Source organism: Diabrotica undecimpunctata, chromosome 8 (genome assembly GCF_040954645.1).
Source record: "Diabrotica undecimpunctata isolate CICGRU chromosome 8, icDiaUnde3, whole genome shotgun sequence".
NCBI lineage: Eukaryota > Metazoa > Arthropoda > Insecta > Coleoptera > Chrysomelidae > Diabrotica > Diabrotica undecimpunctata.
In genome coordinates, this window is record NC_092810.1 from 103,477,954 (window position 1) to 103,495,595 (window position 17,642).

The 17,642-nt window shown below is 33.6% G+C and overlaps 1 protein-coding gene across 1 annotated transcript in view; it reads left to right on the top strand.

The window, feature by feature from the left end:
* The window catches only part of dpr13 (defective proboscis extension response 13), a 258,704-nt gene extending 248,711 nt beyond the window's left edge, over positions 1 to 9,993 (top strand). The window contains exon 6 of the mRNA XM_072540668.1: positions 8,123 to 9,993. Coding sequence (XP_072396769.1) covers positions 8,123 to 8,229 — 107 coding nt within the window. The 3' untranslated portion in view covers positions 8,230 to 9,993. The remainder of the gene's footprint in view (positions 1 to 8,122) is intronic.
* The last annotated feature ends 7,649 nt before the right edge of the window (positions 9,994 to 17,642 follow it).

A 17,642-nucleotide genomic window follows, 5' to 3' on the forward strand; every position in this document is an offset into this window, starting at 1 on the left:
TATTTCTGCTCTTTATGATATGATTGAGAGTCAACTTCGTTCACTTGAGACCTTAGACAAAACTGACAAGTTTGCGGTGATATTGTATCCTCTTATTGAGTCATTTTTGCCAGCAGATATGATTCGACTATGGCATCTTATGTTTCCGTATCCATGGAAAATACCGAAGAAACTGCAGAAGTTACAACTTTAGAAAGAAGATTGAGTGGGCTAATGAGCTTTTTACAGAGTAAAGTTCAAAATGAACAAAAAATTGATTTAGCAACGGAAGGTTTTCGTTTACCGGCTAAAAATAAATATAAATTCAATAGCCTTGTTGCCAAGAAAAATGTAAAAATACAAAGAACTGATTAGCGCTTAGCGTCCGCTGCTGGCTTAATAAATTATGAGGTTTGCAGGTGTATATTTTTATTATAAGTAATTTTTCTGTACTTGAAATTTATTTTTTAATTCAATTGGGAAACAAGACTGATATGCACTATTAAAAATGTTTATAAAAGTAAACAAAAAAACCAATCAAAATCAAAACAGCAACTTAACTTCAAAGGTAAATGAACAACAAATTTGTGAAACTTCAAATAATAGCTAATTTTAACTTACATTGAAGAAGACTGCCGATTGAGAGCGAACTGTCGTCTATTATAAGTCCCAGTACTTGGTCTCGTTGGCAACAATGTTGCTGTTCAAAGAATTAAATTTTGAAAATATTAGAATATGTAACATAACTAAATAGTTTGCCAACTAGATATATGTGCTGGTACGATAAGTACTTAGCCTCACTGCCCTATGGCGCTACTATCTTAAGAGTACTATCGTGAAATCTACTATCTTGTAACACATTCTCGAATCTGATAATGGATGAAATCATAAAGAAAGTTAAAAAAAGAAGAGGATATAGAATGGGAGAAAAGGAAATAAGGATAATATGCTACGCCGACGACGCCATAATAACAGCCGAAAATGAAGATCCCCTACAAAGATTATTTAAAGAATTCGAAGATACGGCGCTCATATACAACATGGAGATCTCAACAGAGAAAACTAAAGCGATAGTGATATCAGCGGAACCGAGACGATGTAAACTAGTCGTAAATAACAAAATAATAGAACCAGTGATGGAAACTGAATACTTGGGAATAAAACTGTCAAGCTACGGAAAAGTGGAGGAAGAAGTACAAAAACAAGTGAACATGGCAAACAGAGTAGCAGGATGTCTTAACAACACAATCTGGAGAAACAAATACTTCACAACGGAAACGAAAACCAGGATATATAAATTAACAATAAAACCGATAATGACGTACACAGCGGAAACAAGAGCAGATACGGCGAAAACGCAAAGACTACTCGAAACAACAGAAATGAAAGTTTTACGAAAAATAACAAACCAAACTCTAAGAGACAGAGTAATAAGTGAGGAAATACGAGCGAGATGTGGTATAGAGGAAATAAACGCGTGGACCAAAAAAAGAAAAGAGGAATGGAAGCAACACATCGCAAGAATAGCAGAAAATAGAATAGTACGAATAGCAAGAGACAAATCGCCAAATGGAAAAAGATAATTATGCATATATTAGTTAATAACGTAACCTTTGTTTTTAACCCAATTGTTAAATTCCTTTCTTACCGTGGCCTAGTGTTGTACGTCCTTAAAAAAATGCCTTGATGGGCCCCTAGGCAAGAAGAGAGTGACCCTGTTTACCTGTTTATTGTTTTGTATATTTATTTTAATATAAACTCAGACAACCATTTCTACCATGTTGAGTCTGGCTGAATGACTAAAAGTCTATGCCGAAAAAAAACCTTTAAAAATTTAAAATAAAATTTGCTTGTCAACTTCGTATCATAACAATAAAAATAAACAAAGGTAATTATATTTGTGACGCTTTTTACAGAACTCGCTAAGTCTATATACGAATCCACATACGAAAAAGAAGAAGAACGATCGTGTGCTGACAAGTTTACAATGCAAATGCAAACTTCGAGCAATGCAAATTAACTGGAAACCAGTCAGCTAATTGTCTAAATATTTCACCTTCTAACCATCCTCGCAATGATAGTGCAATGCAAACAAAAATTAGACAAAATTCCCAAATACCCAAACACCCAAAAACATAAATCAACCTCACCTGAAACTAGTCAACACTTACCTCCAATATTGTTCTGAAGCTATTTTCTTGTGGCATTTTAAATTAATTACTATTTAACTGGGAATAAGCCACAATTAAAGGTTAAAATACGTTTATTGACTTTTCAATTTCCTCTTCTGAAATCGTTCTCAAAATACAAACATTAGTAAATTAAACAAATTTTGTTTTTTGTTACTTAGTGAAAAATTCTTCTATTAATTTAATTTTATCTGACTCATCTATATTGACAATTCAGACATACATTATACATTTTAAAGTAGACGACTTTAAAATGATATTGCCAATATTGTTGAGTTGCGTTCCTGGGACGACTTTACTTATAAGATAGTTCATTCGATTACATGAAATCAACTTTAACTTGAGAATATTTGTCAGAAAAGATCATAACATGTAATTCGTCTTTAAAAAGACAAATACATGCCATGATGACAGTAAAATTCTCCTGTTAGTGATTCCATAGTAAATTATGAGGGAAAAACCAGGAAAAAAACCTCATAATACTATCCCGACATGGTAAGTATTTGATCTTGCATTTATTTTACCTTCAATAAATACCAAATTCCGATTTTATATGTTTGTTATTTAAAAAATATAAATGATGTATCCTCTATATGTTACTGACTTACCAATACTGGTATTTTCTTTTTAATAACTTCCTCTTTCAATATGGGTAACCAGATCCTACTACATTCTGTCGAGGAATTCGCGACACAATTGGTCTCATTTAGCATAATTAGAGCCGCTTCTTTGATTTTTCTCTTTTTACCATCCGTTTCTTTTAGGACTATATTTGAATCATTCCATTGAACCCTATGTTCATTATCCCATGCATGTTTACATATTTGATATCTATCAAATTCTCTATTTTTAATATAGGATTGATGTTTACTTATTCTAACATTTAATGGCCTTGATGTTTCACCTAAATAAAACTGATCGCATTCACAAGGTATTTTATAAATGCAATTCTTTGTCCTTTCTTGTTCATTGTTAGGTTTGGTTTTGGACAAAATAGATCTCAACGTGTTTGTTGTTTTGAATGTTGTTGAAATGTTGAATTTATTTCCTATCCTTTTAAGCCTTTCCGATAATCCTTTTATATATGGTATTGTTATTTTCCTCGTATTATCCCTTGTATATATTGTAGGATCTCGTTCTAAGTTGTTTTGTTCTATTCGATCTATTGTTGAAAATTCCTTATTTATAAACGATAAAGGATAATCATTTTTTAATAAAACAGATGTTAACAAATGTTTCTCCTCCAAGAACGAATTTTGGTTAGAACAAGTAATTTTGGCTCTATCGTATAAGGATTTAATGATTCCCTTTTTAATATTAATATTGTGATTTGATTTGAAATTTAAATATCTGTTGGTGTGTGTTGGTTTTCTATACACCTGAGTTTCGTATCCAGTATCGTTCTTAGAGATTAAAACATCCAGAAAAGGTAATGTGTTATTATATTCCTTTTCCATGGTAAATGTTATTGTCTCTTCTTTATCGTTTATATCATTTAGGAATGTGTCCAACAACTGTGATCCATGAGGCCATATTGAGAATACATCATCTTTTTATTTTTATTTTAACCTTTAATTGTGGCTTATTCCCAGTTAAATAGTAATTTACTTACCTCCAAATAAAAATATAAATTCTCACGAACCCCAGATAACTTCGAACAAAGCAACCGGAAAAAGAACCCTAGAAGAAAAAAACCAAAACTGATGACAAAAACTTCAGAGATGACATACGAAATCTCCAAACATTACTAGAGTCAGTTAGAGAATATGTAGAAAGGAAAAAACAATTGTTAAGCTTCGATTAAGTAGTGGATATATTCGAAAATATACACGGATCAAAAGACATAATCAGCGTAACAAAATTGTACTCAGAAAACTCTCATGCACTTATAAAGTTTCTAACGGAATTTCATCCATAATTCATCGACAAAATAATGAAAACCAAAAGCACCAAATTAATACGAAAACCTGGCAAACACATAGGTTTACTCCCTGCAGTGAAAACTTTATCGACTCATCGGTAAATAATTCCTCTAAAGACTAATTACATTCAATTCTCTGCTTCAATGGAACTCAAATGAGTTTTATACCAATTTCGAAAAACTAAAACATATTATCTCTGAAACACACCCATCTATTATCTGTCTACAGGAAACAAATTTCAAAAATTCAAACCATGTATATAACTTTCGTAATGACTCATGTTTCTATAATAATAGATTCATGTTTCTATAATAACAGTCGTTTCTATAATAACAGATTCAACCAAAACATTGCCAGTGGAGGAGTAGCAATTTACGTGGATGAAAAATTCATGAGCACACAGTTATCAGTGACTTCAAATAAAATTGAATTAATAACTATCGCAATAAATATACCTCAAAAGATTTATATATGTAATATGTATATCGCACCAAATCAGGCTATATCCCAAGAAGATTTTACAGCTATTTTGGAACAAATTCTTTCACCTAGAATTATCGTTGGAAATAACTACCACAATCCGATGTGGGGTTCCATATAATACAACCCGAAAGGACGAATTATAGAAGATATATTATAACATGCCAAAATCTGAATCTGCTTAACGACGGAAGATTCAACATACAAAATGGCACATCATCGGCGATTGATATTTTTCTGTGTGACCCAGTTCTGTCCACTACGTTAACATGGAACGTTCTACCCTACATATATGGTAGTGACCCCTACCCCATTATAATTTCTTTAACGCATCAGAAAATCTCAAATATCGAATCGCCTATCTCAAAGAGAAATATTAAAAATGCTGATTGGACTAACTTTACCAAACAGATCGAACAGGACATTAACCAAACCAACTTCACATCATTAAACGACATTGACAAGTTTTTAAATACATTTTTACAAACCATCACAGCAGCCGCAGAGACGTATGTAAGAAAAACAAAAATTTTAAAGAAACATAAACCTCTTCCGTGGTGTACACCTGAATACAGCCAAGCTACAAGAGTGTATAAGAAAGCTTTCAACAGACTAAAGCATCATAAAACAGACGAAAACATAACGGACTACAAAAAACAAAGAGCTGAGGCAAGATACATTCTAAAAAAGAATAGAAAAGAATCCTGGAAAAAATATCTAAATACCTCTTTAAGCATAAGTAAAGTTCGGAGAAACTTAAGTAAAATCTCTGGCAAAAGCCAACCATATAAGATTCCTTTTCTAGCAAAAAATATCAAATTAATTAGCGATAGAAAAGAAATCGTAGATATGTTAGCAGACCAATACGAATTAAATTCCAGTAATGAAAATTACACTGATAATTTTAAAATACATAAAAACAACGTAGAAAAAACGAATTGGGATTCGACGGACATGAGATTCACAACCTTAACATTCCTTTTTCCTTCATAGAACTTGTTATTAAGCCTTAAACTCTTCCAAAGATTCAAGCCCGGGACCAGACGGTATCCCCTTAGCATTTCTACTACATTTACCAGACAATGGGAAAAATTTATTACTAGACCTTTATAATTTTATCTGGAGTAACCAGGTTTTTCCATCAACTTGGTCCGAAGCAATAATACTACTACTTCTTAAACCTGAGAAATCCCGGGCATCACCTGAGTCATATCGACCAATATCTTTAACCAATATTATATGTAAAGTGTTAGAGAAAATGATAAATAAAAAAAGGCTGAGATGGTATTTAGAACAACAAAAACTCCTTATTTCACAACAAAGTGGATTTAGGCAAAATCGATTCACTATAAATAACCTAATAGACGGAGTCAGGAATACATGTAGCATTTGCAAATAAGCAAGATTGTATTGCAGTCTTTTTTGATATTAATAAAGCTAATATCTTATCAAAATTGCATAATTAGAATATCAGAGGCAATCAATTTCAAATTTTTTTTAATCTCGCAGCTTCATAGTTCGATCAGACAACGTTAACTCAGATAAAAAAGTTCAAGAGAATGGAGTACCACAAGGATCATTTATAAGCTCAACCCTTTTTCTAATAGCCATAAACGACATACTTCAACAATGCTCACCGATTGTTAAAGGAAGATTATACGCTGATGACTTAGTTTTACTTGCCAAAGGAAAAAACTCTACATCTATTCAAAAACATTTACAACAAACAATCAATCAGTTAGAATCATGGTCTAGGACCATCGGATTACAATTTTCACTGACAAAAACTAAATTTATTTTATTCAAACGCAAACATAACACTATAACGCCACATCTGAAGCTATATAATCAAATCCTGATTTTCACAAATAATATCAGATCCTTAGTTTGGTTTTCGATCAAAAGCTCTCCTATAAAAAACCTACAGAAGAACTTAAAAAATCATGCCAAGCAGGATTTAATTTTATGAAAACTATTTCCAGCAAAAACTGGGGAGAAGATCAAAATACACTATTACATATATATAAATCTTTAGTTAGATCCAAACTCGACTATGGTGCGATAATTTATTCACCAAACAAAGTATCACTATTGAAAATCTTAGAAACTGTTTAAAACACAGCTCTACGAATAGCTACAGGTGCGTTTCGAACGACAACAGTTAAAAGTTTACAATGCTTAACAGGAGAACCACCCCTACGTTTACGATACAAACTCCTTTCTCTCTCATATGCTTTTAAAATAGCTAGTAATAAAGAACACCCTACTTTTACCAATACGTTCACAGATCGATTTTAAGATACTTTCTCTACAACAAGTATAGATCCACTATTTTACGAAAGAGTTCATGACCTACATCTTGAATTTCCTGAAATACTCCACCTTGGTTAATACCAGTTGCCAAGATTAATACTAACCTTAGTATATATAAAAAAGTGAGACTATAAGAGACTTGATCAAGCAATAATTCTTAATAGAAATGAAAACTTATAAAAATCACTATAAGATATACACTAACGCATCCAAATCTTCAGACGGTGTTGGTACAGCCATTCTTATACCCAATATGTCCTTAAAATTTAAATTCAATCCCCTTACTTTGTCATACACTGCAGAGTTGTTTTGCACTTATCTACAAGAAAAAGTCGAAACAGTCCCCGTCTCTCATAATAACCGATTCACTAAGCTCACTTTACACTATCAAACGTTTATATACCAATAATCCAATTGCCTCACATATCCAATCAGAAATAGAGATTCTAAATAATAATAAGATCACTGTTGACTTCATGTTTGTTCCATTACATTCAGGTACACAAGGAAATGAAGAAGCAGATGAACTAGCCCGCTTAGCATCCTTCAGCCAGGACTCCATTCTTATTAATGAGGTTTCTTCAGATGACTTTAAGTCAGAAATAGAATATAAAGTGTTAAGTGCGTGGCAAAATAAGTGGAGTGCATCACAAAATAAAATCAAAGAAATCAAACAATTATTGAAACAGTGGGTCCAACCCACAGCGAATAGACACGACCAAGTGAGAATAACACGGTTGCGACTAGGGCACAGTAACTTTACACATAAACACCTCTTTACGCGAACTGTGCCGCGAATGTGTGAAAAATGTCAAGTAACACTCTCCCTGAAGCATATACTAACTCAGTGCAAAACATATGAAGCAGCAAGAAAGAAGCACACTATCTCAAATAATATAAAGGAAGCCTTGGGAAAAACATGAACATTAAAAACACAATAAGTTATCTTAAAGACTCAGGACTGTATCAATTATTGTATTTTTTTCTAACTTTACCTGTATTATATTTTTTAGGTCGCTAATAATCCTTGTGGTTACAGCGTAAATAAATAAAAAAATAAAGTTCAGAATGCAGAACTTTATTGTCAGACCATGCAATAAAATTTATATATTTTTATGTACATTGTTCAAGATATTGTGTTAAAAGGTTTAGGAACTTTGTGAATTCGATTTTTCCATATACATGGTGAAAAATTTATATTCAGACAAAAAAATTTATATATATTTTTTTATTTTTCAGGAGAAAATCCAGCAGCTATGCAGCACGGCGGCAGGGGCTTGTCCTGGCTACAATGTAGCCCATCATCATGGTTGTTAATAATTTCTGTTATCATTGTGTGGTGCTAATAACTAATATTATAATTAAAAGCAAGTACCATTTAAACCGGTATCTAAAACGTGAACACATAGAAGTGAAGTGAATTTTTACTAAATATTTGATAATTACAGAAGTATTTGATGAAATCTTGTAATGCAGACTGCCCGAATCAAATTAAAAACAAGATAGTAAATATTTTATACATAAGTAGTTGTACATATACCGTAATCAGCAAATTTTCTAAATAATTTTACAACACTTAAGTCATATTTGTGTTATAGCGTTATAAATGGGTACGTTAAACACAAAACAAATATAGGTTCACGTTACAGTTTACGTGTCGGTATATATTTCTAATCTGGCAGTACAATACGGAATTCTACAGCTTTTCTTAGCAAGTGACTCCTATTCTAAATTACTTATCGTAAAATCGCAGAGTAATGAGAGATAATTAAGTGATATTTTTTTTTGAACATGTGATATTCATTATTTAAAAGCATCTTGAGTTTTTGATAATCGTATTGAATTCAATTGTTACTTGATATTCCAAACTTTCATTGTAAATTCTCATTTAAAAGAAGATATTTATGCTCTGGTACTTTGAAACGGTAAAACAGAATGCGTCTTCACAGATAGACGCAAACTGTACCTGTTAGAGTTGAAGATTATTTAACACGCGACATTAAGAAAAAAACAGGTGTACAACAGAGATGTATACTCTCGCCATTGTTATTCAATATATATTCAGAGAACATTATGAGCCAAGCGCTAACTAATGTAGACCAGGAAATACTTAGAAATGATGACCCACTGAAAATATAATATTCTGATGATATTGTCAGTTTTGACAGCCTGGAAGTTCTGTAGACGCTTTGTGTCTAAGGTAGCAGAAGTTGGTAGCTGCTTTGGGCTTAAATTAAACATCAAAAAATAAAATAGATGTTTATAAGCAAAAATACGACATCACCAGGACAATTATTAACTAACCAGCAACATTATATCACAAATCACCATCTACTAGTATTTGGGTTCAAATTTAAATGACGTGTTCACTTGAATATCGTACAGTAAGGAGGTATTTCGACGAGAATGATAGCAAAAAGTAACCACTGCGAAGAACATGTACAAAAATCGTGTTATTCAAATATTAGTTAATAAAATAAACAGTAAAGTAGCAGTGGCGTATCAAATTCTGTTTTCTACAATAAACAATTCACACATACGGAACACAAAAAGCTAGTGTCTATTGTAGTATCAGCATAAATTGCAGGTAAGCATCAGGTCCACTATTAGCAAATATCCAGGAATATGTACAGAACTCCCCAATAACATCCGCCCCTAAAATACACATCCGAAAATGCACCAAACCACATATGCTAGCAATAGACAAATACTAATATACCAAACATTCCAAACAACCAATTCGCTATTTAAACACAACCACAACAATTCTCACCATAACCCCAACCATTTACTACACTCCAAGTAACCCTTCTACTGTAGGGCAGGCAGACGACGACAAATAATACCAAAATAAAAACGCATGGCAAGCAGTCAAACAACGTAACTTGACAAAACAAAATTACAATCCTTATTTTCCAAGGTCACCACCAACAAAGAAACAAAATTGATGCAGTTCATTATCAAACGCCGAGAGTCTTGAACACACTGAAACAGAAAAACAACCGAAAATACCAAAATCAGCTTCAGTATTCATATATGGCCTCAAAAACTTTAAAGATATGATCGATAACTTTGCACAAATAGTGGAGAAAGAAACCTACTGTACTAAAACCCTTCAAGATTACAACATATACAGTAGATATATATATATAATTTCGGTTTACAACGTTCTTCGACGTCTTCCGATTTCCAATCTCCATCTCATTTTATCGTTCCATAGATCGTCTTCCAGTTCTCTTTCTCTGATTTCTTTATCAACTCCTTCTCTCCAACTTCTTCTAGGCCTTCCTGGTCTTCGCCTACCTCTTGGTTGCCATTCAAGAATTTGTCTTGGTATTCTATTCTCCGCATTCTCCTTACGTGTCCGTACCATCTGAGTTGTGTCGTTTTGATGTCATCAACAATATTATGTGTAACCCCCATGATTTCTCGGACTCTCTCGTTTGTTATTCTGTCGCGTCTGGAGATTCCCGCCGAGCGGCGCCAGAAGTCCATTTCTGTTGCTCTAAGCATTTTCTCTGATCTGTCTTTTAGGGGCCACACTTCGCATCCATATGTTGTGATACTTTTTATTATGGTGTTGTATATTCTTCTTTTGTTGTCTTTGGAGATGTTTTTATCCCACAGTACGCTGTTTAGTAAGGCTATGCCTTTCCTTCCCTGTGTATTTCGTTCCTTAATGGCTGCATCTAATTTTCCGTCTCATATACAGTAGATATCTATCGTAAACTGATAAGGCATTTAAGAGAAGAAGAAGAAATCGTTTACCACACTACCAGATAAATAAACAACGTATCTTCAGAGTGGTAACAAGACAGATCCATTAATCTATATCCACAATAGATATAACAAAGGAACTAGAGCAAACCGGCCATAAACATTGAAATATAACAAACATCAGACACAGACAAAAGAAAGGAACCCTTATCTTTATTTTTCATAGAACTTAAACCCAAGAGTAACAACAAAGACATATTAGTTAACCTAAAGTTCCTATGTGACACCAAAATAGCAGAGGAGGTACCAAAGAAAAAAAACTCAATCATGCAATTCATGCGCTGTCAAGCATACGGCCCTAGTAGAACATATTACACTAAACTGCACTACTGCGTCAAATATAAAGGAAAAAATTATACAAAATCTTGTAAAAAAACCTAGCAATACTCCTACTAAGTGTGCACTATGCAAACAAGATCACTCTGATAATTATAATGGCCATTGTAGTCTACATGGAACTAGTAGAAAACATAAGAGAAAACTAACAGCCCCAAAGAACAACATTCAACAGCCCACAAGTATTTAATGAAATAAATCAGCTAAACATCACACTACAAAACTGTCAAAGAACATTTATGTACACATGACAGCACATCAAACCAACCACGAATCAGAACCTAAAACTAATTTAGAACAACAACTAATAACATTTTTTAACGAGTTCAAAAACATGTTTGCCAAAATAATATGATATTAAACTTGTTAACATAAGTCATTAACCAAAGAAATTCTTCAAGATACTTAGAATTGCCACATGGAACTCTAACGACCTGCTTAACCATAAGCAAGAAATAGTTACTTTCTTCAACCTTAATAAAATTGATGTACTGCTCATTTCAGAAACCCAGTGTAGCGATCTATCTACGTTCAATATGCCACTTTGTACAACATACAGCACACCTCACCCCGATGCTACAGCTTATAGTGGCTCGATGATAACCATCCGCAGCTGTATCTTTACTTTTATCCTTTACTAAACTAGTTTTCATAGAACTTAAACCCAAGAGTAACAACAAAGACATATTAGTTAACCTAAAGTTCCTATGTGACACCAAAATAGCAGAGGAGGTACCAAAGAAAAAAAACTCAATCATGCAATTCATGCGCTGTCAAGCATACGGCCCTAGTAGAACATATTACACTAAACTGCACTACTGCGTCAAATATAAAGGAAAAAATTATACAAAATCTTGTAAAAAAACCTAGCAATACTCCTACTAAGTGTGCACTATGCAAACAAGATCACTCTGATAATTATAATGGCCATTGTAGTCTACATGGAACTAGTAGAAAACATAAGAGAAAACTAACAGCCCCAAAGAACAACATTCAACAGCCCACAAGTATTTAATGAAATAAATCAGCTAAACATCACACTACAAAACTTTCAAAGAACATTTATGCAAACATGACAGCACATCAAACCAACCACGAATCAGAACCTAAAACTAATTTAGAACAACAACTAATAACATTTTTTAACGAGTTCAAAAACATGTTTGCCAAAATAATATGATATTAAACTTGTTAACATAAGTCATTAACCAAAGAAATTCTTCAAGATACTTAGAATTGCCACATGGAACTCTAACGACCTGCTTAACCATAAGCAAGAAATAGTTACTTTCTTCAACCTTAATAAAATTGATGTACTGCTCATTTCAGAAACCCAGTGTAGCGATCTATCTACGTTCAATATGCCACTTTGTACAACATACAGCACACCTCACCCCGATGCTACAGCTTATAGTGGCTCGATGATAACCATCCGCAGCTGTATATCACATCATAAATTGCCGAAATATGCAACAGATAAAATTAAGCAGCAATCGTTCAAGTGAAGGCAACGCGATGGCACTTTAATATATTTGCAATCTACAGCTCACCTCGTCATGCAATCTTTCAAGATAAATACAAAGCCGTCTTCCAATTACTTGACAATTCATTCATTCGTTCAAAGTCAATTTATAACTACTGGGGCTTAAGAATTACAACAGCTCTTTTCCGACTTTGGAATTAAAGTCTCTTGCTATTATTGTAACATCATTTTTGGGCACTTATCGTACTCTCTACCCAGTGCCTCGTAGAACATGTCTTTTTTATTGTCCTGCATTTCATTGCGTAAATACTTATGTCTTATTCGGCATATTCTTTATCAATAGCCTTGAAGTCAATTCTTCTTCTTCGCCCTGTCTCGACCATTTTTGAGCATAATCCTCGCACAACTTCTTCCACCAATCTTTATTCTAAGCAACATACTTCTAATTTGTTCCGGCTATTCTTTTGATGTCGTCCACCCATCTCATCTCGGGTCTTCCTCTTGGTCGTCGATCTTTATAAGGTCTCCAATGCTGTACTATGGCGTTCCAAGGTTGGTCATTTTGTCTAGCAGTGCTACCTGCGAAGCACCATTTAAGTTTGGCAATTTTTGTTGTCATATCCTAAACTTTTGTTTTTTGATCTTACCCAGCCGTTCCTCTTTCTATCTGACAGTCGTATACCTAACATTGTTCTTCCCATTCTCCTTTTTGTTGTGGCTAGTTTATTCATATTTGCCTTAGTTAGGGTCCAGGTTTAACATCTATATGTCATGATAGAAAGAATGTATTGGTTGAACACTTTGCTCCTTAAGTATTCAGGGGTTTTGCGGTTCTTCAGTATCCAACCGAGTTTTACAAATCCTGCCCATGCCAGTCTTCTAGAACTTTGGTTTTCTTTGTCAAGTTTCAGAATTTGGCCTAGGTAGATATATTCCTAGACTTGTTCCATCTGACTTCCATTTATAGTTATACGTCTGGGATAGTCATTGTTTGTCATTGTGTTGGTCATTGTTTTTGTTTTTGTCATATTCATTTTAAGACTGACATTGACATTTTAAGACTGATTTCTTCATCATAATTTGTAATTTCTCAAATGTGCTCGCTACAATCACGATGTCGTCAGCAAATCTGAGGTGGTTAAACTTGTTGTCATTAAGATTGGTGCCATATGTTGATCAATTTATAGTTTTGAAGACGTTTTCCAGGGCTATATTAAAAAGCGTTGGAGATATTAAGTCGCCTTGCTTAACTCCTCTCTTAATGGGAAAGGGATTTGTATTTTCATCTAGTTGTACTATTATAGTTGCGTTTTCATATGTATTATGTATTAGTTGTCTATATATCGAATCTATTCTACAAATATTAATAGCTTGTTCTATATCTCACATCTCGATAATATAAAATGCCTTTACATAGTCTATGAAGGTAAGAAATACGGGTAGTTGGTACTCATTTTCCTTCTATATCAGTGTTTTTAAATCAATTACTCTGTGGTTAATACTCACAATAAATCTGGTACCAAATTCGTCACGTGTAGGGTCTCAGCTGTAGTAAATATTGTAGTTCTTTTTTTCAGGATTTCTGAGTGAGTCCATCCCATCTTATGTAAAGCAGTGATATCTGGTTTGGTTTTATGCATTCCTTGTATAAGCATGGCAGTAGCTCCAGGATGATGAAGACTCTTTTGATAGTTAGCCCAATTCCAAACCTCCCTTTCGGGGGACTATTTCGTTCACTCTCGTCAATTCCCGTCCCAAATTTATACCCCGGTTGGATACCGGATCTCCAGTTTGATTGCTCGGAACAGACGCCACCAACGAGAAGAAGAGAGTCGGATTTTAGTAGAAGAGTCTAAGTGGAGTAAACAAGAACCAACCAAATTAATAAAAACCAGTATAAAAAATACTATACACTACACTGTTTACACTACACTATTTATATCGGTATAAAGAATTAACCCACTCTGAACCAAATGTTTACAACTTAATTGTTGACACTTTTGAATTATTAACAGCTTTCATCTTATTTTTGTAACAGAATAAAAATTTATAACAGCTAAATTCATATGAGAAAGTCGTTAATTTTTTATGTAATATTCAATAACGACGTGACTGTATCTGTGACGTGTATCGATAGTTATTTTGCTGTTACTATAGAACCCTTATTAGTGGTAGGTGTTTACAGATAATAATGTTATTGACGCAGGTTAAAAAAATTATTTTAATATATATTATTGTTATTAAAATTATGGTATAGTATTGTTACTTTGTTTTTAAAGAATATACCTCTTATATTAGACTAAATTTTACCTATATCATTGCTTTTACATACATTACTCCAAAAAATTAAAGAAAAACTGCAAGAAACCAATTTTATTTTTATTTATGACAAGATATTGAATATTCGCTCATATTCAATATTATATATATTCAGTATATATAATTGTATATTAATAAATGATTTTATGTAAATGGCGTTCTTGATTTTCATTACATCAGTATTACATTACATTATATCGGAAACTTTTTTAGCAGGAAGAATAAACAAATATTTTGAAGTTACTCAAGACTTAAGTTACTTAAGTTTCAAAAAAATGTTTGAGAAATACTAGAAAAATTATAAATTAAGCTGAGCAATTGGCTAACCCAATCAACTGTTAAACTATAAGGTTTTATACCGAAAGGCAAGATTCCTATCCAACTATAAATGTTAAACCTCTATAAACCGGCAAAGATGCAAGGAATTAACTCTTTACTAATGAAAAAGAGTGACTAGGATAGTGAAAGCAGTGTTTCTATAAAGTATGTAGCCCCATTTAGAAAGCAAAGGGAAAATAGGGAAATATGCTGTCTTCCTCACTCTCTCTGAGCCTCATTCACTCATAGATTTACCGATGCATTGTTGGCAAAATTCCCTGGTCGTCATCTTTACCTTCTTCCTGTTTGTTTCCAGTTTATTATTCGTGTTTGTTTAGTAACTTGTTGTATGGAGTGAAAGCATGGACTCCGTAACGGGTAGCCTCACTAGACACCAGACTTTGGATATATTCAAATAAATAATAAAAAAAAAAATTACTCCTATATAACATCTACAATAAATAAAAATACAAATACTAGTAAATAAAATCGACGCAGCAGCGCTGGCGGTCCAATGTTGATCAGGCGAAAAAAATATATTGGCAATATTTGGATGGGTGAAGCAATGGACGATACTTGGTTAAGATCCAAAAATCTTGGAAAAATATTCAATACTCAGTCTAGGTTTTAAAAGTGGCCGATCGTTCAATACTCGATACAGACAAGAAACGCAAACGATCAATCAATACTTGATCGCAGACTGGGAACGAAAAGGACGGTGAGTGGTCTTTGACCAACACTCAAAGACCCTGGATAGGAACTCTTACCAAATTAGTATTCCAGATTGAACTCGGCTGGTTGTCGGTATAAAACGGCTTTTATACCTTTTGACAGTATTCCATCTGCAGCGCGCAAATAGAGCAGTAGTAGGTTGTCGCTGGTGGGAGTGTAAGCTCTAGCTGTGCCATCGTTATACATACTTCTCTTTGGGAGGAAAATGTAGCAAAGATGTTTTTATGGTGTAAAGATTTTAATGCTATGATCTTTGTCGGTTGGATGATAACCCATTTCGTAAACCGGTCATGGATAATTGTCAAGAAAATGTTTAAGATTTTTCCAATTTATAGATATTAGGAATGGTCCCAGTAAATCAATTGAGATAGTATGCCAAGGTTTTTTCTATATTGGATGATTGCATTTTTTCTGTTGCGGTTCCTATTATATTCTTGTTTGCTTTCTATTCGGTTTCGGTTCTTATCCGGTTTAAATTCGGGTTCGTTATCTATTCTGTTTATATTCGGTTTTTATTTGGATTCGGTTCTGTCAGTTTTTCGTGATCTTAGGAAGTCTCTTAGCCTCGATTTCAAATCTTCGATGGTTTCTATGGAATCTAAGCTAACCTTTTTGGCTTCGTGCTGTAATTCCTCTTTGGACAGGTGGTGCTAGTTACTGAATTGTATCTATCGTTGCTGGATGAAGCGGCATTTTACTTTTGCTTGGGCGGTTATTTATGACGGGTAGCTGTATTAGAAACGGACTCAGTAAAACGCAAGTTTAATTTAATAAAATAAATCCTAGCAGGAAATCGATGAAGCAGCGGTCCGCCGTTGATACCTGCGAAAAATAAATATTGGCGATAATTGGAAGTGATTGATCAATACTCGATTGCAGACGTGGTACGGAAACTTCACTCGTTGTCGGTATAAAACGGTTTTTTATGGTTGTTGCCAGTAGGAGTGCAAGCATATAGAAAGACGACAATCCATTGCCAACCGCTGGCGGTGCCATTGTTACAACTTTCAAATAGAACAATATAAAAGGATTGAGAGTTTCAAGATGTGGTGATATCGAAGAGTATTAAGAATAAGTTAGGTTTACCGAGTCAAAAATGTAGAAGTATTACATTGAATGGCATAAAAATGACAACATTAAAATACTTGGGAAAACAGGGAAAATTACAGTTAAAACACGATTCATTTAATATGTATAAAAAAATAAAAGAACTGACAGGTCAGAACAAAAAACAGGCAAATAACATCGTTGATAGAGACGGAAAACTGATTATCACTAATTTGCATAAAATAGACAGATGGAAAGAGTATATTGAGGAACCGTTTAGTGATGAAAGGCTCGAGCTTGAAATTAACGAAGTAGTTACAGGACCTGACATAACTATGGACGAAATTAAACAAGCAATACCGAGTGAAATAATAAAGCTCTTTGAAAGTTCAGGTAAAATATCTCTCCTCCATCTGTTTAATAAAATTTGTGAAACTGGCTATATACCAACGGATTGGCGGCTGTCGACTTTTGTGACGATACCAAAAAAAGCAAATGCAAAAAGATGTTGTGACTACCTAACCATCAGCTTGATGAGTCATGTTTTGACTCATCATTAATATTATCAAAGATATTTCTACGAATTTTGCACTCGAGGACGTACCAAAAATAGAACAACAACTTGGTGACACACAGTTTGGATTCCGCAATAACCTTGGAACAAGAGAAGCACTATTTAGTATTCAGGTTATGGTACAGAGATGCAGAGATGTCGGACATCCAGTTTATATGTATTTTATTGACTTT